At 43.3% G+C, this 23,824-nt stretch overlaps 1 protein-coding gene across 7 annotated transcripts in view; it reads right to left on the bottom strand.

The window, feature by feature from the left end:
• Nucleotides 1-23,824, bottom strand: part of CADPS2 (calcium dependent secretion activator 2) — an 854,105-nt gene that overhangs the window by 646,726 nt on the left and 183,555 nt on the right. For all 7 annotated transcript variants that reach the window (XM_069764895.1, XM_069764893.1, XM_069764892.1 and 4 more), the window contains exons 4-5: nucleotides 11,313-11,393; nucleotides 10,613-10,849 (exon numbers count right to left, since the gene is read on the bottom strand). In XM_069764895.1, coding sequence (XP_069620996.1) covers nucleotides 10,613-10,849; nucleotides 11,313-11,393 — 318 coding nt within the window. The remainder of the gene's footprint in view (nucleotides 1-10,612; nucleotides 10,850-11,312; nucleotides 11,394-23,824) is intronic.

The following is a 23,824-nucleotide window of genomic DNA, read 5'->3' on the forward strand; positions in this document are numbered from 1 at the left end:
AACGCGACCATGAGGACCCCTTCCTTTATAGGCTCTAAATTTAATTGTGCATTCTCGCATCAGGCACAATCATCACTATTACATCCAGCATGAAGCATCATTCTAACCTCCAACAGGCAGTAATATCCCATCTTTACCTTACTTCATATATTTCCATAACCACCCCAGCCAGATCTGCTCTTAAGTGTGGAGCCACACACAAAAGTCAGCACCTGGAGATCTTCTCCTCATAGCTGTTTATTAAACCTGGTGTTTATATACCAAGCTGGCAGAAAGCTGAGAGAGCCACACATCACTGGCCCAGAAGCCACATGTGTCTATGGTTGTGGACCCCTGCTTTATGGGCACAGAATAATATATATAAATAATCCAAGGAGACAGCACGTCAAAAATAGTGAAGAAAATGAGCATCCTTTAAATCACCAACACCAGCTACAGTTGTGGCCAAAAATATTGACACCCCTGGAATTCTGTCAGATAATACTCCGTTTCTTCCTGAAAATGATTGCAAACACAAATTCTTTGTTATTATTATCTTCATTTAATTTGTCTTAAATGAAAAAACACAAAAAGAATTGTCCTAAAGCCAAATTGGATATAATTCCACACCAAACATAAAAAACGGGGTGGACAAAAGTATTGGCACTGTTCGAAAAATCATGTGATGCTTCTCTAATTTGTGTAATTAACAGCACCTGTAACTTACCTGTGGCACCTAACAGGTGTTGGCAATAACTAAATCATATTTGCAGCCAGTTGACATGGATTAAAGTTGACTCAACCTCAGTCCTGTGTTCTTGTGTGTACCACATTGAGCATGGAGAAAAGAAAGAAGACCAAAGAACTGCCTGAGGACTTGAGAAACCAAATTGTGAGGAAGCATGAGCAATCTCAAGGCTACAAGTCCATCTCCAAAGACCTGAATGTTCCTGTGTCTACCGTGCGCAGTGTCATTAAGAAGTTTAAAGCCCATGGCACTGTGGCTAACCTCCCTAGATGTGGACGGAAAAGAAAAATTGACAAGAGATTTAAACGCAAGATTGTGCGGATGTTGGATTAAGAACCTCGACTAACATCCAAACAAGTTCAAGCTGCCCTCCAGTCCGAGGGTACAACAGTGTCAACCCGTACTATCCATCGGCGTCTGAATGAAAAGGGACTGTATGGTAGGAGACCCAGGAAGACCCCACTTCTTACCCCAAGACATAAAAAAGCCAGGCTGGAGTTTGCCAAAACTTACCTGAAAAAGCCTAAAACGTTTTGGAAGAATGTTCTCTGGTCAGATGAGACAAAAGTAGAGCTTTTTGGGCAAAGGCATCAACAAAGTTTACAGGAGAAAAAAAGATGCATTCAAAGAAAAGAACACGGTCCCTACAGTCAAATATGGCGGAGGTTCCCTGATGTTTTGGGGTTGCTTTGCTGCCTCTGGCTCTGGACTGCTTGACCGTGTGCATGGCATTAGAAGTCTGAAGACTACCAACAAATTTTGCAGCATAATGTAGGGCCCAGTGTGAGAAAGCTGGGTCTCCCTCAGAGGTCATGGGTCTTCCAGCAGGACAATGACCCAAAACACACTTCAAAAAGCACTAGAAAATGGTTTGAGAGAAAGCGCTGGAGACTTCTAAAGTGGCCAGCAATGAGTCCAGACCTGAATCCCATAGAACACCTGTGGAGAGATCTAAAAATGGCAGTTTGGAGAAGGCACCCTTCAAATATCAGGTACCTGGAGCAGTTTGCCAAAGAAGAATGGTCTAAAATTCCAGCAGAGCATTGTAAGAAACTCATTGATGGTTACCGGAAGTGGTTGGTCGCAGTTATTTTGGCTAAAGGTTGTGCAACCAAGTATTAGGCTGAGGGTGCCAATACTTTTGTCTGGCCCATTTTTGGAGTTTTGTATGAAATGATCAATGTTTTGCTTTTTGCTTCATTCTCTTTTGTGTTTTTTTCATTTAAGGCAAATTAAATGAAGATAATAATACCATTTTCAGGAAGAAACGGAGTATTATCTGACAGAATTGCAGGAGTGTCAATACTTTTAGCCACAACTGTACGTTTCAGCTCTCTCTATGCTGCTTTTCTAAAGCATTATCACATATTAAAAAAGTGTGGGAAAAATACATACACACTCATTATGTAGTATACTTAATCTAATAGACCAATTGAATATTATTATAATTAAATGTAAAACAAAAAAAACAAAACAACAGCTTATCATATGGATACAAAAGAAAGTGCAATACATTGTGAAAATTCACCAATGTCAAAAGGTATAAATAGTTAATTAACCAACTCAATAACTCCTTTACCACCTTGGGTATTTCTGTTTTTTTTTTTCATTTTTGTTCTTTGCTCCCCGTCTTCCCAGAGCTATAACTTTTTATATTTTTCGGCAATATGGTTGTGTTAGGGCTTGCTTTTTTCGGAATGAGTTGTATTTTTGAACATCATTGTGGGTTGAAATTGCAAAAGAAGTGCAATTCCACAATTATTTTTTGGCGTTTTGTTTTTGCCATGTTCACTAAATGCTAAGACTGACCTGCCTTTATGATTCTCCAGGTCATTACGAGTTTTTAGATACCAAACATGTACAGGTTATTTTTTACATAAGTGGTAGAAAAAACTCCAAAGTTTGTAAAAGAAAAAAGTCACTATTTTCTGAGACCTGTAACGTCTACATTTTTCGAGATCTGGGGCCGAGTGAGGGCTTAATTTTTGAACGCCGAGCTGACGTTTTTATGGATATCATTTTGGGGTAGATATAATGTTTTGATTCCCCATTATGGCACGTTATTGCAATGTTGCAGCAACCAAATAAACAGCTGATTAGATTGGCTGTTATGTGCTGTAAAAGGTGTGGTCTCAGAACCTTTAGGTTGTAAAGGAGTTAAAATTGAGCAGCCAATATTTTTTTTTATAGAGCCGAAACTACCTCGTAGACAGTGTTTCAGGTTTCCAGATGAATGTGTCCTGCGCAGCATCCCCTCAACTCGAAGCTTAGTGTTACTATAAGTCCACCGGTGGTGTTTTGATCTTTTGAAGCGATTACTACTTATCAGCAGCACTGCCTACATGAGTGCAGGATTCCCAAAAGGAAACTGACTCAATAGCCTATCTAAGATATAAAAACCCAAAGGAGGCAGTACCTACACATCTACATAAAAATCAACGACTTCGAAAGGTGTTGCTAGAGAAAGATGCCATGGATGGCAAGAAGAACAAATAAATCAATTTTCAAACAAATCAAGCCAGACATGTCACTAGAAGCAAGGGTCAACAAGCTACAACTTGGCTGCTTTAGACATATCAGACGAAACAAGCAATCACTTCAGAAGGAACTTGATAGCTTGATACAATCAAGAAAAACAGCAGAGAAGACCCTGGTGGACCTATCTAGGACTGCACAAGATGTATCTTCCTACACAGTGTTCATCCATCAGGTCACTATGGCTCGAGATCAAGCTGAAGACTCTTAATAAATAAATAAAACATGTGTTTTCTGGTGTGAACACTTTGATGCATTAGCCCATTGTCTTCTAATAACCATGTTAGCTCCTAGAAAACACATCCAGTTATCATTGCTTTCCATAAGGGATTTACAGTCAAAAACACTGCTGCTTGTAATATTGACCCCAAATTAACCACTAATCAAATTATCAAGAACTTCAAAAGATACAGGTTCAATTGCTAGGAAGATTGCTTCACTGTGCTCAAGAAAGTCCAAGCAAGTGCCAGGACCATCTTTTAAAGATGACTTGGCTACGGAATCAGTTCAACACCAAAAGCTTTCTCAGGAATGGTAGCATGCAGTGTCAGTGTACTTACATGAATAGAGAGGCAAATGCTTGCAAAGGCTGGCCTTATGTCAAGAAGGGCAGCAAAAGAAACCACTTCTCTCCAAGTAGAGATGGACATTTTACATTAAATACAGTGACTAGACTGAAGAGGTCTGGGGTAAAAGTTATTTTCTCTGATAAAGCCCGCTTCAAACAGGCAAAATGATTGTCCGAAGAAGAAAGTGGAGAACTACAAGTCCTTAGTCATGCCAACAGTAAAGTATCTATTCATGTTTTGGGCTGCTTTTCATCTAAGAAGTGGACTCGCTCACAGTTTTGCCTAAGAACACTGCCATGAATAAACAGGGTATCTAAACATCCTCCAAGAACAACTCCAAACAATCCAGGAGCAATTTGGTGATGAACAATATTCTTTTCCAGCATGATGGAGCACCATGCAAAAGTGATAACCAGTGGACAAAACATTGTAAATTTGGGACCATGGCCAGGAAACTCCCCATATCTCAATTCCATTGAAAACCTGTGGCCAATCCTCAAATCGCGGTTGGACAAAAAAGAAAAAACATTTAAGAAAAAATAAGTTACCATCAGTCAGAAATTGGCCCAGAAGCAGATATCCAACTGCTAGAGCTAAGAGCATAAGTTCTGAACAATAAGGATTAACACTGTAAATATTGAGTCTTAGCATAAACTTGATATATGTCAATAAGGCTACATTCACACATCAGTTTTTTTGCCGCCTGCCGATTCCGGCGTCGCGCCACAGGATCTGGCATAATTTGTGAAAACTGGATGGGACTGATTCGGTTTTTAGCCAGATACGATGTCCGGATCCGACTAGAAACCGGATCTGTCCCATCCTGTTGGCATCCGTTTCGCCTAGTTTTCCATCCGGTTTTTGACGGATCCGGTTTTTCAGAACACCCCTGGGAGGCTCCAAAATGTGATTGGCCCCCTCAAAACTATAAATACAGTGTTCCTACAGCCCATCAGTGACAGGTTGGAGAGGAGCAAGTGCTTGGAGAGAAGATGGATGTTGTTATTGCGAAGATTCTGCAGAACAACGTGGATTTCATTGTGGAGGCGAATCGCTTGAAAGCAATTGTTCTGGAGAAGGAGCGAGAGAGACAACGCATTATGCGTCTGCGTCGACGCCGTTTGTGGATCCACCCCATCACAGCACAGAGAAGGACCCATTGGGTGTTTTCTACTCTGCACATAGAGCCAAGAGGAAACCTAGAGAAATTTTTCTCATATGTGAGGATGAAAGCGAAGAACTTTGATCTATTGGTGGACCGAATTGAACATCTCATCCGAAGGATTAATACGTATTGCCGATTCTCTATTTCACCGGCCGAGCGTCTGATGGTCACTCTTCGGTAAGCCATTTTTATTGTATGTACTCCTGTAGTACACTTTAATTGATTGCAATTTAATTTTGTAGTAATTTCTGCCTTGATTTTGTTCACAGATTTCTTGCTACAGGAGAATCCCTTTCGTCACTACATTTCCAGTTCAGATTGGGAATTTCCACCATCTCTGGAATTGTAAGGCCATGTTCACACCATCCTTTTTTTAATGCGTAATCGCCGCGATTTTCCTGCTGCGGGTCCGCAGCTGTTTTCCATGCAGGGTACATTACAATGTACCCTATGGAAAACAGGAACTGCTGTGCCCACATTGCGGAAAATCCCAAAAAAAGCCGCGCTGAATAGCTGCGGTAAAAAAGAAGTACCATGTCACTTCTTTTTGCGGAACTGCAGCGGTTCTGCACCCATAGACCTCCATTGTGAGGTCAAACCCGCAGTAAAACCCGCAGATGAAAAAAATATCTGCGGGTTTTCTGCGGTTTGTGGTGCAGAACCGCTGCAGTGTGGCTGCCCCCCCCGTGCTCCAATCCCACCCCCCCATGCTCCGGTGCCACCCCCCCCCCGTGCCCTAATCTCCCCCCCTTATACTTACCCGGCCTCCCGGTGTCCGTCCGTCCGTCCGTCTTCTCCCTGGGCGCCGCCATCTTCCAAAATGGCGGGCGCATGCGAATAGTAAATGACCCCCCCCCCCCCTTTGTCACCCCCATAGGTAGGGACAATAAAAAAATAAAGAATTTTTTTCCACTAAGACTAGAATAGAGGTAGGGTTAGGGGTAGGGTTAGGGGTAGGGTTAGGGGTAGGGTTAGGGGTAGGGTTAGGGTTAGGGGTAGGGTTAGGGTTAGGGGTAGGGTTAGGGGTAGAGGTAGGGTTAGGGGTAGGGGTAGGGTTAGGGGTAGGGTTAGGGTATTTTCAGCCATTTTAACCCTAAAAACTTCCTAGTAAACACACAGACTCTGCATAGAAAACTGCATTAAAAAAACGCACTAAAAAACGCATCAAAAAACGCACCAAAAACGCATAAAAAAAAAGGATCTGCGTTTTCTGCCAAGAGCTGCGGTTTTTAGTCCTGAAAAAAAGGAGAGAAATCAGGAACGTGTGAACATAGCCTAAAGCACACTTGCTGTGCACTGTGGGACTTTTTGCACGATGAATTTACACCACATCCCACAATGGAGAATTGGTTGGAAGTATCAGAGAAATTCCAACAAGTGTGTCAGTTTCCCAATTGCTTGGGCGCTGTGGACGGGAAACATATCCGTATTGTGAAACCGGCTACATCTGGATCAGAATATTTTAACTATAAAAAGTACTTTTCCATTGTGCTGATGGCCATCGCCAATGCAGATTACAAATTTGTAGCTGTGGATATTGGGGAGTATGGCTGCTCTAATGATTCCCAAGTTTTCAAACTGTCTGCAATGGGGCGTCATTTGTATGGAAACACCTTTCAATTCCACTTTCAAGACCACTGCCTCAAACCTCTGGCCCACCAATGCCTTTTGTTTGTGTTGGGGATGAAGCCTTCCAGCTGTCAGAACATCTGCTGAAACCCTACTCCAGTCGTGGATTAACCCAAACTAAAAGAATTTTTAACTACCGCCTCACATGTGCACGGAGAATGGTGGAGTGCGCTTTTGGGATTTTGACCGCCTAATGGAGAGTTCTACTGACATCTATAAAGTTGAATTTTAACACTGTTGACGAGGTGGTTAAAGCTTGTGTTGTTCTGCACAATTTTGTGATTTCCAAGGAACAGATATTCATTGAGGACAACTCTGAAGAAACCACCTTGGCTGATTATAACAACATAACGTATAGAAGTTCTGTGACAGTTACCCAAATTAGGGACCAATTCGCAGAATACTTTATGTCACCGGAAGGAAGAATAGGCTGGCAGGATGAAAGATTTTGAACAATTTGTCTTTGACCATGTAACGGTATTTGACCTACTTTTACTCAAGTTGTGTACCTGTTTGTGTTCTACCCATTTTACCACCTTCTTTTACCCAAGTTGTGTACCTCTTTGGGTTCTACCAAAGTATTTTACCTTCTTTTACCCAAGTTGTGTACCTCTTTGGGTTCTACCCAAAGTATTTTACCTTCTTTTACCCAAGTTGTGTACCTCTTTGGGTTCCACCCAAAGTATTTTACCTCTAACAATAAACCATCTTTAACCCAAGTGTTAACTATACCTTATAAAATAAAACTCAAATTTGCTGTAAAAACACAGTTTTATTATGATTTTTTTGAACAAAACAATAATAAAATTCAGTTTGGCAACATAAAAAAAACTCAAACTCAGAGGTTTGAATATGTCGGGGTGGAGATAGTGCTGGAAGGGCTGTCAGATAGGGACACCGACAGTGGGAGTGTGGAGAGAGGAATGTGGTGGTGGTGGTGGGGAAGGATCAATAGGTAGTGGTTAAGAGGTGGAGAAAGCAAGTGAACGGGTGGGACAGGAAACTGGGAGTTGAGTTAGGAATTTGGTATGATGGAGGGGTGTGGCTGATGGTTTGGGAGGATTGGGAGGCTGAAGCGTTGAGGGGTGGAGAAGGGGGTTGGGACATGAAGGGTGAACGAGGCTGGTGGTAGTGGGCAGGGAGAGGAGGCGCGGAAGATGTTGTTTGAAACTGGTATGGGGGAGAAATGTTCATACTGGTCTGGATGGTGGGACGGGGCACGGCCACAATGTGGGTAATGGTGAGGTTGGTGGGACAGGGCTCGGGCACGTTGCTGGTACGAGTCAGGAGGATGGTAGTGGCTGTAGTGATGGAAAGTGGCTGAAGGGGGAGCAAGGGCGGTGGCTTTGGAGGCAATGAGCGCTAGAGTAGACTTCCATTACTTGCATCTGCTGATCAGTAGATAGCTTCTCCATCTGCTCGAGTACCGAGCGGAAAAAAGTGTGGTTCGGTGACTGACTTGCCTCTGAACGCATCGTTAGCGGAAGTGTATGCAACTCGAGTATGCTTTTATTTATTAAATTGAAACCTGCAGCCATTTGCTCGGACAAAACTTTGAGACAGTTCTGAAACAATGCGTTCAGGTGCAAGAACTCGGGTGCATAGCTCTGTACCTGACCCCTCTGCCTCTGGTGCCCCGAAGCCACATGTGTACTAGAGGTGACAGCAGCAGAGGGGTGGGGTACAGGAAAAGCTATATCCTCACCAGCAGATTCATGCAATGGAACCGGCCAGGATGCTCCAGCGCTGGTGGATGGGACCGAGGGATCAGATGGGTGGGAAGGCTGGGAAGGTGCAGAGTGACCGGGACTGTTGAAGTTTCCCTCGGTGGCGGACTCCTGAGGGATCGCCCCAGAAGGTTTCAACGCAGCTGCAGACTCCCGAGTGCTCCCGACAGTCCTGTGGAACAAAGAAAGAAAAAAATTAATATACTGATATTGCATGGCCCTTGCTGAAACAACAAAAGAGGGTTAGACATGTAAAACATTGCTTATTACATGTGGTGGGTAATATTTACCTTTGGGTCACCATCGTTGACCTGAGGAATGACAGGGCTTGGGCATACTTGTATCTGCTCCTGCGTCCTCCAGAACCACTCGGGGCCCGCATCTCTTTGTTGAACTCCTTCTTAAAGCGATCCCTGATAGATCGCCACCGCTTCACAATCCTCTCACATGTAAAAAAAGAGAAACACAAATTGGTTAAGATACAATCCTTTGAATGCATCTACATAACTGAACTGTGTATACTTACGTTCTTGATTCTGGGCCCGAACATCGAGGTCCTCCCACCTCTCAACTCTAAAGAAAAACATAACAATTATGTGCTTGTAGTTTGCCTTTTTATGTGTTGCGTACATTTTGATATCTATAATGATCATTCTGTTCATGTTCTGCATTGTGTCCAATGATCTGATTCTATGTGTTGTGTGCATTGTTCTTTCTGTAATCTTTTGTTATGTGTCGGGTGTAGTGTGTGGTTTGTGGTTCCGCAATCCATGAAAGAAACATACCAATTGTGATCCCGCTCCAGATCTTTCTCCACCCCTTTGGTCTTCTTCCAAAAGCACCTCTTCTGCAGCAGCAGATTCCTACAAAAATAAAAGCTGGTGAAATACATATACACACATTATATATATATACACACACACATAAATACACACTATATACATATATATATATATATATATATATATACACACATATATATATATATATATATATATATATATACACACATATACACACACACACAGAGCGCGAGACAGAGAGAGAGCTAGACAAAGAGAAAGCTAGACAAAGAAAGAGCTACACAAAGAGCGCTAAACAGAGCAAGAGAGCGCTAGACACAGCTAGACAGAGAGCAAGACAGAGAGAGAGAGCGCGAGAGCTTGAGTGAGAAATTATATACAAAATATATATTCACCTCAATGCGCTGCCGACTAGAGGGAGGGCTCCCAGAAGAAGACATAGCTGGTGGCAAGTAGGCTCTTGCTGGAAGGCAGGCAGGCTAGGCTCTTGCTGGAAGGCAGGCAGGCTAGGCTCTTGCTGGAAGGCAGGCAGGCTAGGCTCTTGCTGGAAGGCAGGCAGGCTAGGCTCTTGCAGGCAGGCAGGCTCTTGTTGGAAGGCAGAGTGTGGCAAGGCTCTTGCTGGAAGGCAGGCAGGCTCTTGCTGGAAGGCAGGGTGTGGCAAGGCTCTTGCTGGAAGGCAGGCAGGCTCTTGCTGGCAGTCTTGCTGGAAGGCAGGGTGTGGCAGGGTGTTGACTCTCTTGTTGGAAGGCTGGAAATGAGTGAGGGCCTCAATGGCATTGTTTTATATATGTGTCCTGGGGGCAGACCTATAGGTTCTGAGCATGCCCAGATTAAAAAATCGAATCAGGCCGCCAGATCCGCCTTTTTCTGGATCCGGCGCATTTCGGCAACCATAGGCATGCATTGTTGCGAAAAGCCGGAAGAGCCGGATTAGGCACATCCGGCTTTTTCGCCGCAGACAAAAAAACGTTACAGTAGATGTTTTTTCCAGACGCCGAAATCGAAATGTTCGCCGGATCCGGAAAAAACGGAAGGAACGCTAGGCCATCCCGCGCAATCTGGCGCTAATACAAGTCGATGGGGGAAAACCGGTTCTGGTTTTTATTTTTGCGGGTTCCTGTTTTTCTGAAAAGAGCCGTAATCAGCCGGAATGAAAAAACCTGATGTGTGAAAGCAGCCTTAAAGTATAAAAAAACTTATGAAATGCTTACAGTACGTCTGTAACCAGAAAAAAAGTCTTAATCTAAAAAACTGAAACAGCAAACTTTGCTTTTTAAAGTTTCAAATATTTTGCCCATTATTGTATAACTGTTATAGGAGTCCTTTTCAGCTAGTCCATGGATGTACAACACAACCATGCAAAAATATGGCACTGTTCTCTATAAATGCAATAGGCCTCATGAATAAAAATATTCATGCTGAGCAATGATTACTGCAGCTTTTTAAAACAGACATACCTCTAAAGTGAAGGACAGCACAACATCAGATTTTGATAATTGAACTTCACTTTCATCTCCAATATCCAGAAAACCAGAATTTGTGGAACGTTTTAACTTTTGCAGTTTAAACTCAGGACCACCTTTAGACACTGGAAGACTTTCTAGGTTGGCCATTAGGAGATTGACTGACGCTCGCAGCTCTTCAATAAACATTCCCTCCATTTCCTTAGTTAAGAACCTTGGAAATCTTTTCTCCTATGAAATAATTAAAAAGCAATTAAGTGGGTGATTGACATGAGAAATGCACTGTAAAATGTTATTTTACACCTTGAAAATTATGGAAGCATTAATTCCGAAAATAGAATCCAGACATTTTAGTGCCTGTAATTGCCTCTAGTCAGCTCATTTTATTTTTATATTCTGTAATATGAATCCATTTGTAAGTATATTTTAAGAACATAAGTGTTGATTACAAAGAAAAGTGCACCATAAAATTCATATTGTTCTTGAACCAAATAATGCCACTTAATAAAAAAAATCTAACAAAACATGTGAATGGTATCATAAGTTCAATACTTTACACTGCATTCACTTGAACCTGAACGGTTTCAATTTTATATATACTTGTATTACTATGGAAAATTGTAAAACACCATGTTAACTACAGTATTTTGGTTTTTGACAGACAGAAAGATTACTTAAGACTTTTTACTTTCACCTTTGCCATTTGATCTGCTACTTGTAGACGCCCATCAAGTTCACGACGGATCTGTGCTGCTTGCTCATCTGCGTTATCCAACTGAAATATTGAATGGGAATACAATCATTGTAACTTAAAATGTCTTCACTATTGCCACAATGCTACAATTCAATTTTTGCCTATAAAGAATTTTCACTCACTGTAAAAAAAAAAAATTCTTGCAGCCTCTATTGGGGGACACAGAAAACAGGAATAGTCTGCTGGCACGTGGAGGCTGACACTTATTATTACATCACAAATTAAAATTGGTTCCTCCCCAGCAGAATGTACTTTACCTGTTGGCATTAGGCCTCAGATTAATGAGAAAGGAGTAGGAGAAGTTAAGAAAGTATTAAAGTAAGAACAGAAAAGTACTTCAATTACACTCCATCCGAAGAACAACATATCGTATATACTCGAGTATAATCCGAGAATTTCAGCCCATTTTTTTAGGCTGAAATTGCCCCTCTTGGCTTATACTCGAGTCATACCCAGAGGTTGGCAGGGGAGGTGCAGTGGCAGCGGTCTAAGCATACTCACCTGCTCCTGGCACGGTGTCCCTGGTTCTCCGGCGCTGACAGCTTCTTCCTGTAGTGAGAGGTCACATGGTACCGCTCATTACAGTAATGAGTATGGACCCCACTCCACTCCCATAGGGGTGGAGCCGTATATTCATTACTGTAATGAGCGGTACCATGTGACCGCTCACTACAGGAAGAAGCTTCCGGTGCCTGGGAAGTAGGGACACCGCACCAGGAGCAGGTGAGTATAAGCAGTGCACTATATTCACCTACTCCTCGTTCCACCGTCGCCAGCCGCTGCTAAGTCTTCTGCATCCTCTGCACTGACGCTCAGGTCAGAGAGCGTGGTGACGCGTTAGTGCGCACCGTCCACTGCCTGAGCAGTCAGTGCAGTGGACGGGGAACGTAGCGGCGGCTGGAACATGGAGCAGGTGAATATAGAAAGTGCTGGGGCCCCGAGCGACGAGAGGTATGTTTTTTGTTGTTTTTTATCGCAGCAACAGCATATGGGGCAAATATCTGTATAGAGCATCTTATGGGGCAATGTGCAGCATCATATGGGGCAAATATCTGTATGGGGCCATGTGCAGCATTATATGGGGCAATTATCTGTATGGAGCATCTTATGGGGCCATGTGCAGCATCATATGGGGCAAATATCTGTATGGGGCCATGTGCAGCATTATATGGGGCAAATATCTGTATGGGGCCATGTGCAGCATTATATGGGGCAAATGACTGTATGGAGCATCTTATGGGACCATAATCAGCATTTGTGGAGCATTATAAGGGGCAGATGTCTGTATGGAGCATCTTATGGGGCCATAATTAGCATTTGTGCAGCATTATATGGGGTGTATTTTGTATGGAGCATCTTATGGGGCCCATCATGAACTGTATTGAGCATTATATGGGGCTCCTGATTCAATATGGATATTCAAAAAAACACTTAACCTACTGATGTCTCAATTAATTTTACTTTTATTGGTACCTATTTTTATTTTTGACATTTACCGGTAGCTGCTGCATTTTCCACCCTAGGCTTATACTCGAGTTGTTAAGTTTTCCCAGATTTTGTGGCAAAATTAGGGGGGGTCGGCTTATACTCGGGTCAGCTTATACTCGAGTATATACGGTAATTACACGTCTGACCGGGCAACCAAGAGTGGATGCTGTATCCCCCAATAGAAGCTACGAGAACGAGATTTTAAGGCGAGTAAAAAAATCTTTCTCAGGCATCTCATTTGGGGACACAAACAGTGCGATCTCTTAATGCTGTCCCTGAGGTGGGAAATAAACATAATTTTACTGTTACCACATACATTTTTCCACTGTAGCTCAATCTGCGGACTGAGTAACCACTACCTTTAGTATCTTCCTGCCCAGCTTTGCATCTGCCAAAGCAAGGTGTAGGCCCTTTAAAACTTAGTAACGGTATGCAGAGATAAACACGTGGCTGTTTTACAGAACTGCAGAACTGATGCCTGTTGCCGAATCGCCCAGGAAGTCCTACCGCTCAAGTAGAGTGGGTCTTGGCCCTAAAAGGAGGAACACTGCACTTTGACATAAGCCTGAATAATGGATGTTCTGATCCTGCGAGCCTTAGAAGCAGCTAGTGCCCTTCAAAGCCCCTCTGGAATCACAAACAAGAAGTCTGACCATCTGAATGGATCAGTAATGAACCGATAGGTCAGTACCACCCAGATGACATAGAAAACTTGTGTAAAGCACTCTCAGTTGGATGAGAGGACGAATGGAAGAAAGATGCTAAGACGATTTATTAAAATTAAAAGCAGAGACCACCTTAGGGAGAAAGGATGGAATTGGCCACAAACGTACCTTGTCCTGGTGAAGAATTAGATAAGGAGTGAGACAAGACAGAGCCGCCAACACTGATATTTTCTGATAGAAGAGATGGTTACCCAAAACACTACCTTATGGGAGAGACACAGTGGAGATCTCCTTAATAGGCTCAAAAGGTGGAGACTGGAGTGCCTCCAAGACAAGATTTAGACCCCAAGAATCATGGGGATGCCTGTATAACGGCTTTGTAAGAAAGTCTTGACCTTTGGCTTAGATGCCAGATCTTTCTGAAATAAAATATCCAGAGCGGAAACCTGACACTTGAGAGAACTAAGCACCAGCTCAGCCTCTCACGCTGACTGGAGAAAGGAGAGAAGTACAGGCAAGGAGAATGATATTGGGGTAAACAGACTCACAGCACCAAAAATAAGGCCTTCGAAGTGTGATGATAGACACGCAATAAAGAAGGCTTTTGTGTCCTGATCACAGTCTGGATCATTGGCTCCGATAAATCTGTTGTCCTTAAAAATCACAGAATGAATAGCCATGTCAACAAATTGAGAGTCTGTGAATTCTGGTGGAGGAACAGTCCATGACACAGCACAGAAGATCAGAGCCATCTGGAAGAACCCAAGAAACATCTACCGGGAGGTTGATCGTGTCGAAATACCAGACCTTAAGAGGCCCAGTCCGGTGCAACAAGAATTACTGGAATGCCCTCAGCCCTTATCTTCTTGAGAAGACTGGGTAAAAGGTTTAGAGGAGGAACGATATAGGGCAGAACAAACTGGGACCACAGGACCGGCAATGCATCTACCGCGACTGCCAGAGGATCTCGAGCCCTGGTGAGAAACCTGAGCATCTTGTGGTTTAACCTAGATGCCATTAGACCGACATCCGGAGTGCCCCACCATTGGCAAATCTCGCTGAATACATTCAGATGTAGAAACCATTCCACTGCAACTGTCTGCTGGCAGCTTAAGAAATCTGCTGCACAGTTTTCCACCCCCGCATATGTGAACTGCCGAGATCAGTGGTACGGTACGTTCTGCCCACTCCAGAATCCTTGCAACTTCTAACATGTTGGACCGAATCGGCATTCCACCCTGTCGATTGATGAATGCCATAGCCGTGGCATTGTCCTGCTGAATTTGAACTGGTAACTCTGAGAACAGATATAGAAACTTGATTCCAGCTCACCCAGTCGCTCAATGCTCATCCACCAAGGGCTCAGACACATCAAGTAAAATAGAAAAAATTGGAGTCTGGCTCAACAGGACTGGATATTCCTTTTCTTTTTATTTTTCAAAAGAAAATATAGAGCATACAAAAGAAAAATGTACATGGTCGACATGACCCAAGTTGACGCGTTTTGACTGCACTAGTCATGAGCAAGACTGCCTAGTGCAGTTGAAACGTGTCGATTGGGTCATGTCGACCATGTAAATTTTTCTTTTGTATGCATTATATTTTCTTTTGAAAAATAAAAAAGAAAGGAAAATCCAGTTCTGTTGAGCTGGACTCCAATTTTTTTTTTTAATTTTCTCTGTTGCCAATGCAGAAGAGACAGATGAATAGCTCAGCGTTTCAGTACATTGATCGGGAGAAGCCTCTCCTTATCTCCCCAGGATCCCCGAATGGATAAATAGCAGAAGATTGCTCCTCATCCTTGAACATTAGGATATTAATGTTAATTAGTCAGCACCTGCCAAAGGATGGGGTGAAAAGAGCAACTTTGAATTAACATATGTGACATTAACCACCATCTTAGAGAGTCCAAAGAGGGTATCAATCTAACAACTGGCCAAGAGAGCATTCTGCAGAGCCCTTGACTGAAATTGTACTAACAAGACTGTCTGAAATGCTGCCACCATCTTGTTTAGGACCGTCATGCAGAACAGGAGAGGCTGCGTCCCCGGTCACCTCAAGATCTAAAAGGCGGACTGGAGAAATAATCACTTTTCTTCTGGAGAAAGACTAATGCTTGGGACATGTCGAATATACCATAGAATCAACGAGGACTTGCCCTTTTGATAATTCAACCAAAGCGAGCTAATGAGTCTAGGACGATTTAAAATTAAAGAGGGTGCTTTGATAGGATATCATCCAGGTAAAAGTCACAAAAACTCTGTTTCAGAGCAGTACCATGATTGGTGCCAGAACCTTCGTAAATATTCTGGGAGCAGTGGCCATGACGAAAAAGAGGGCCACAAACTGAAACCAATCTGGTTGATAGCAATGCAAAGATACCTCTGATGAGTCTGAAAAATAAGTACATGAAGATAGGCATCCTGAATATCTACTGAGGCCAGAATTTCTCTGGGTGCCACGGAATCAATGAGGGAATGTGAGACTTCATCCATCTTGAAATGACGCACACGATTCCACTTGTTCAGATGCCTCAGGTATAAGACGGGTCAGACCGAACCATTTTTTTGGGGCATCACAAAAAGATTTGAATAAAACCCTTTGAAACATTTTGAAGGAGGAACCTTTGTGATTACTCCTGCCCTAATCAAAGAAGACATGACTTGCTCGAAACTGTGTCTTATCATAGGGGATCTGGGGGGACAGGAACTGATAAATCGATCTTGCGGAAGAGCAGAGAAATCTTTCCTGTACCCTGGAGAGACTACCTTTCTTACCCAGATGTTGCTGATTGCCTCCAACAACAGTCCTTGGAAGGACAGGAGGCTGCCTCCCACTCAAGAATTACTGAGTGGGGGTGACTCCGTAATCTTCCTCTGTTGCTTCCACAGTTACCTTCCTCACTCTCTGAGGCCGCCCAGAGAGTAGGGACCTGATGGCTGACCTATCCTAGGGGGCTTTTGGTCTAACCTTTGACTGACCTCACTTGGTGCCAGAAGTTGGCAAAAGAGGCAAAACTGTAATCTGTAAAATGGGTGGATCACCCAGGCCTGAGGGAGAAGAGTCCTTCTATCTCTTGTAGCATCAGCGATAACCTTGTCTAAAGTAGTCCCCAAAAAAATGGCTCCGCCATGGCCAAAACTGGAAGGGATTGGGCCAGCAGGGCTCACATTTATCTTGCGCTCTATGCTGAGCACTTACACCAGGGTTTCCTTGTAAATCTCTGAAATACACTACCGTTCAAAAGTTTAGGGTCACTTAGAAATGTCCTTATTTTTTAAAGAAAAGCAGAGTTTTTTTCCAATGAAGCTAACATTAAATGATTCAGAAATACACTTTATACATTGTTGATGTGGTAAATGACTATTCCAGCTGCAAATGTTTGGTTTGCAATGCAATATCTTCATAGGTGTATAGCGGCTTATTTCCATCAACCATCACTCCAGTGTTCTTATGGTACTTTGTGTTTGCCAACTGTGTAAGAAGGCTTATAGATGGTTAGAATACCCTTGAAAACCCTTGCTTGGAGCATTATATTTGTTGGTTCCATTAACCCCTTCATGACCCAGCCTATTTTGACCTTAAAGACCTTGCCGTTTTTTGCAATTCTGACCAGTGTCCCTTTATGAGGTAATAACTCAGGAACGCTTCAATGGATCCTAGCAGTTCTGAGATTTTTTTTTCGAGACATATTGGGCTTCATGTTAGTGGTAAATTTAGGTCAATAAATTCTGTGTTCATTTGTGACATAAACGGAAATTTGGCGAAAATTTTGAAAATTTCGCAATTTTCACATTTTGAATTTTTATTCTGTTAAACCAGAGAGTTATGTGACACAAAATAGTTAATAAATAACATTACCCACATATCTACTTTACATCAGCACAATTTTGGAAACAAAATTTTTTTTTGCTAGGAAGTTATAAGGGTTAAAATTTGACCAGCGATTTCTCATTTTTACAACGAAATTTACAAAACCATTTTTTTTTAGGGACCACCTCACATTTGAAGTCAGTTTGAGTGGTCTATATGGCTGAAAATACCCAGAAGTGACACCATTCTAAAAACTGCACCCCTCAAGGTGCACAAAACCACATTCAAGAAGTTTATTAACCCTTCAGGTGCTTCACAGCAGCAGAAGCAAAATGGAAGGAAAAAATGAACATTTAACTTTTTAGTCACAAAAATGATTTTTCAGCAACAATTTTTTTATTTTCCCAATGGTAAAAGGAGAAACTGAACCACGAAAGTTGTTGTCCAATTTGTCCTGAGTACGCTGATACCTCATATGTGGGGGTAAACCACTGTTTGGGCGCACGGCAGGGCTTGGAAGGGAAGGAGCGCCATTTGACTTTTTGAATGAAAAATTGGCTCCACTCTTTAGCGGACACCATGTCACGTTTGGAGAGCCCCTGTGTGCCTAAAAATTGGAGCTCCCCCACAAGTGACCCCATTTTGGAAACTAGACGCCCCAAGGAACTTATCTACATGCATAGTGAGCCCTTTAAACCCCCAGGTGCTTCACAAATTGATCCGTAAAAATGAAAAAGTACTTTTTTTTCACAAAAAAATTCTTTTAGCCTCAATTTTTTCATTTTCACATGGACAACAGGATAAAATGGATCCTAAAATTTGTTGGCCAATTTCTCCTGAGTACACCGATACCTCACATGTGGAGGTAAACCCCTGTTTGGGCACATGGTAAGGCTCGGAAGGGAAGGAGCGCCATTTGACTTTTTGAATGAAAAATTATCTCCATCGTTAGCGGACACCATGTCGCATTTGGAGAGACCCTGTGTGCCTAAACATTGGAGCTCCCCCACAAGTGACCCCATTTTGGAAACTGGACCCCCCAAGGAACTTATCTAGATGCCTAGTGAGCACTTTAAACCCCCAGGTGCTTCAAAGAAAATTATAATGCAGAGCCATGAAAATAAAAAATAATTTTTCTTTTCTCAAAAATGATTTTTTAGCCTGGAATTTCCTATTTTGCCAATGGTAATAGGAGAAATTGGACCACAAATGTTGTTGTCCAGTTTGTCCTGAGTACGCAGATACCCCATATGTGGGGGTAAACCACTGTTTGGGCGCACGGCAGGGCTCAGAAGGGAAGGCACGCCATTTGGCTTTTTAAATGGAAAATTAGCTCCAATCATTAGCGGACACCATGTCGCGTTTGGAGAGCCCCTGTGCGCCTAAACATTGGAGATCCCCCACAAATGACCCCATTTTGGAAACTAGACCCCCAAAGGAACTAATCTAGATGTGTGGTGAGCACTTTGAACCCTCAAGTGCTTCACAGAAGTTTATAAACGCAGAGCCATGAAAATGTAAAAAAAAAATTATTTTCTCAAAAATGATTTTTTTTAGCCCGCAATTTTTTATTTTCCCAAGGGTAACAGGAGAAATTGGACCCCAAAAGTTGTTGTCCAGTTTCTCCTGAGTACGCTGATACCCCATATGTGGGGGTAAACCACTGTTTAGGCACATGCTGGGGCTCGGAAGTGAAGTAGTGACGTTTTGAAATGCAGACTTTGATGGAATGCTCTGCGGGCGTCACGTTGCGTTTGCAGAGCCCCTAATGTGGCTAAACAGTAGAACCCCCCCCACAAGTGACCCCATTTTGGAAACTAGACCCCGAAAGGAACTTATCTAGATGTGAGGTGAGCACTGTGAACCCCCAAGTGCTTCACAGAAGTTCATAACACAGAGCAGTGAAAATAATAAATACGTCTTCTTTCCTCAAAAATAATTATTTAGCCCAGAATTTTTTATTTTTCCAAGGGTTACAGGAGAAATTGGACCACAAAAGTTGTTGTCCAGTTTCTCCTGAGTACGCTGATACCCGATGTGTGGGGGTAAACCACTGTTTGGGCACACGTCGGGGCTCAGAAGGGAAGTAGTGACTTTTGAAATGCAGACTTTGATGGAATGGTCTGCGGGCGTCACGTTGCGTTTGCAGAGCCCCTGGTGTGCCTAAACAGTAGAAACCCCCCACATGTGACCCCATTTTAGAAACTAGACCCCCCAAGGAACTTATCTAGATATGTGGTGAGCACTTTGAACCCCCAAGTGCTTCACAGACGTTTACAACGTAGAGCCGTGAAAATAAAAAATAATTTTTCTTTCCTCAAAAATGATGTTTTAGCAAGCATTTTTTTTATTTTCACTAGGGTAACGGGAGAAATTGGACCCCAGTAATTGTTGCGCAGTTTGTCCTGAGTATGCTGGTACCCCATATGTGGGGGTAAACCACTGTTTGGGCACACGTCGGGGCTCGGAAGTGAGGGAGCACCATTTGACTTTATGAATACAAGATTGGCTGGAATCAATGGTGGCGCCATGTTGCGTTTGGAGACCCCTGATGTGCCTAAACAGTGGAAACCCCTCAATTCTAACTCCAACACTAACCCCAACACACCCCTAACCCTAATCCCAACTGTAGCCATAACCCTAATCACACCCATAACCCCAACACACCCCTAACCACAACTCTAATTCCAACCCTAACCCTAAGGCTATGTGCCCACGTTGCGGATTCGTGTGAGATTTTTCAGCATCATTTTTGAAAAATCCGCGGGTAAAGGGCAATGCGTTTTACCTGCGGATTTTCCGCGGATTTCCAGTGTTTTTTGTGCGGATTTCACCTGTGGATTCCTATTGAGGAACAGGTGTAAAACGCTGCGGAATCCGCACAAAGAATTGACATGCTGCGGAAAATACAATGCAGCGTTTCCGCACCATGGGCACAGTGGATTTGGTTTTTCATATGTTTACATGGTACTGTAAACCTGATGGAACACTGCTGCGGATCCGCAGCCAAATCCGCACCGTGTGCACATAGCCTAATTCTAAAGGTATGTGCACATGCTGCGGAAAACGCTGCGGATCCGCAGCAGTTTCCCATGAGTTTACAGTTCAATGTAAACCTATGGGAAACAAAAATCGCTGCACACATGCTGCGGAAAAACTGGAGGGAAACGCAGCGGTTTACATTCCGCAGCATGTCACTTCTTTCTGCGGATTCCGCAGCGGTTTTACAACTGCTCCAATAGAAAATCGCAGTTGTAAAACCGCAGTGAAATGCGCAGAAAAACCGCGGTAAATCCGCAGCGGTTTAGCACTGCGGATTTATCAAATCCGCAGCGGAAAAATCCGCAGAGGAACAGAATACGTGTGCACATACCGAAACCCTAACCCTACCCCTAACCCTACCCCTACCCCTAACCCTAACCCTAGTTCTTACCCCAACCTCAGTGGAAAAAAAAAATTATTATTTTTTTTTATTGTCCCTACCTATGGGGGTGACAAAGGGGGGGGGGGGTTTACTATTTTTTTTATTTTGATCACTGAGATATAACCTATCTCAGTGATCAAAACTCACTTTGGAACGAATCTGCCGGCCGGCAGATTCGGCGGGCGCACTGCACATGCGCCCGCCATTTTGGAAGATGGCGGCGCCCAGGACAGAAGACGGACGGATCCCGGGAGGCTAGGTAAGTATAAGGGGGGGGAGATCAGGGCACGGGGGGGGCGTCGGAGCACGGGGGGGTGGATCGGAACACGGGAGGGTGGATTGGAGTACGGGGTGGGAGATCGCTGTGCAGGGGGGTGGATCGGAGCACGGGGGGGATCGCTGTGCGGGGAGGGGGTGATCGGAGTGCGGGGGGGTTTGATTGGAGCACGGGGGGTGTGATTGGAGCACGGGGGGAGCAGACAGGAGGACGGGGGAGCGGAGCACAGGACGGAGGGGAGCGGACCACAGATTGGAGGGCTGGGGGGGGCGATCGGTGGGGTGGGGTGGGGGCACATCAATGTTTCCAGCCATGGCCGATGATATTGCAGCATCGGCCATGGCTGGATTGTAATATTTCACCAGTTTTTTAGGTGAAATATTACAAATCGCTCTGATTGGCAGATTCACTTTCAACAGCCAATCAGAGCGATCGTAGCCACGGGGGGGTGAAGCCACCCCCCCTGGGCTGAACTACCACTCCCCCTGTCCCTGCAGATCGGGTGAAATGGGAGTTAACCCTTTCATCCGATCTGAAGGGACGCGATCATTCTGTGACACAGCATATGCGTCACAGGTCGGATTGGCACCGACTTTCATGACGCATACGCTGTGTCACAGGTCGGGAAGGGGTTAAACTCTCAAAATGACCAGAAAAAAAGAACCTTCATGTGAAACTCGACAGTCTATTCTTGTTCTTAAAAATGAAAGCTATTCCATGTGAGACATTGCCAAGAAACTGATTTTGGGTCCAATGTAAAATTTTTGTGAAAAAAAGCTAAATGTTCACTTTTGATTAATTCTTGTGAAGCACCTGTGAGTAAATGTCTTGAAAGTGGTCTTGAACGCCTTGAGGGGGGTGCAGTTTTTAGAATGGTGTCACTTTTTTTGAATTTTCTGGACCCCTCAAAGTCATTTCAAATGTGATGCGGTCCTTACAAAAAATTGTTTTGTAAATTTTGTTAGGAAAATTAGAAAACACTGGTCAACCTTTGAGGCTAGTTTCACATTTGCGGTAGAATGCGCACCGTTTAATCCGCAACCTGAAACGCACGATAAACGGCATGCGAACGCAGCATTTTTTAGACGCGTAAAGTAACGCATGCGGTTAAAAAAACACTGCGTTTTCACGCTTTTTCATGCATTTTAGATGCGTTTGTGTTTTCTGTGTGCATGATGGAAAATTTAACAGGAGAAAAATCTAGATAGACACCGGAAATGGTACTACAGTGGGCATTTATTATGGGATATCTTTATACAGACCCTTGTACTACTGAAATCTGCACAGTTTGCTACTGTATCCTGTGTCACGATGGATCGTCACATGAAGAGCTTTTATTTCAACCTGGATTTAAGTATCAAGCTGTTTCTTTCCTGTGCATTTGCTTGGGATCAACAAAGAAATAGAGAATGACAGAGAAGGACACCGCGTAGGCGTTTTTACAGACACCCCATTATTGAACAATTCTAAACAAATGTGAGTCATAATCATTGTTGGTCTGCCATATATAATTTGTATTTTCATTTATGTCTTTAGGTAAACACCACCATAAATAGAATTGTTTGTAAAAATTCTTTTTTTTATTTTATTTCAGATTTCTGGCTATTGGAGAGAGGTTATCATCGCTCCACTTTCAGTACCGGCTTGGAATTTCCACCTTGTCTGGAATAGTTGCGGACACCTGCCGGGCTTTGTGGAACCTTCTCCGGGATGAATTTATCTCCCTACCCACCGCGGACATGTGGATGGAAACTGCCAAAAAATTCTGGAGTGTGTGTGATTTCCCCAACTGTTTGGAAACGGTGGATGGAAAGCCCATACACATTATAATACCTGCCAGAAATGGATCGGAGTACTTCAACTACAAAAAATATTTTTCAGTTGTGCTCATGGCAATAGCACATGCGGACTGTCGCTTCATCGCCGTGGACATTGGAGCTTTTGGCCGTGGCAATGACTCACAGACTTTCAAGAACTATGATATGGGCCGACATGTATATGGCAAAAATTTAAATTTTCTCCTGCCACGACCTCTCCCCAACACTCAAGGCCCACCGATGCCATTTGTTATGGTTGGTGATGAGGCTTTTCAGATGAGTGAAAACCATATTTCAGTCGGGACTCGAAACACACTTAAAGGATTTATAACTACAGACTGACCAGGGTCCGAAGAACAGTGGAGTGTACCTTTGGGATTCTTGTCTCAAAATGGCGCATTCTTGCAACAGCCATTAATCTAAAAATGGAGACAGTTGATGAGGTGGTCAAAGCCTGTGTGGTTCTCCACAATTACAAAATGGCTAAGGAGCGACCCAACATTGAGCTGGATGAACCAGTTGCAAAAACATTGCCAGATTACCAGCATCACCCACTGCAGTCAACTGTTGAAGTTGGCCACATGCGGGACCAATTTGCTGCCTATTTTGATTCTGATAGTGGACGTGTGGCATGGCAAGATGGTATTGTGTAAAATGTGCTGTTGGGTTTGGGTCTGTACCAGTAATGTTTGAAATGTTACTAATATTTGTTGTTAATAAACTACATGTTTTGGTATCTGTACCGAGTCTCCTATGTATTTCCTCTAAAAAACACTTATGATGTTAGTGGTATGGTAGTTGGCGTCATTACATCCTGAATCTCTTCTGCATTTTATCTATTGAACGCAGACTGAGAAGATGGAGCTATAATACAAAGCAGAGCTATACTCACCAGGTCAGGTCAGGTGTCAGAAATAATGAATTCATGATGCACAAAACCCAGCCTCATGAATTCTCTATTTCTGACA

Source organism: Ranitomeya imitator, chromosome 4 (assembly GCF_032444005.1).
Source record: "Ranitomeya imitator isolate aRanImi1 chromosome 4, aRanImi1.pri, whole genome shotgun sequence".
NCBI lineage: Eukaryota > Metazoa > Chordata > Amphibia > Anura > Dendrobatidae > Ranitomeya > Ranitomeya imitator.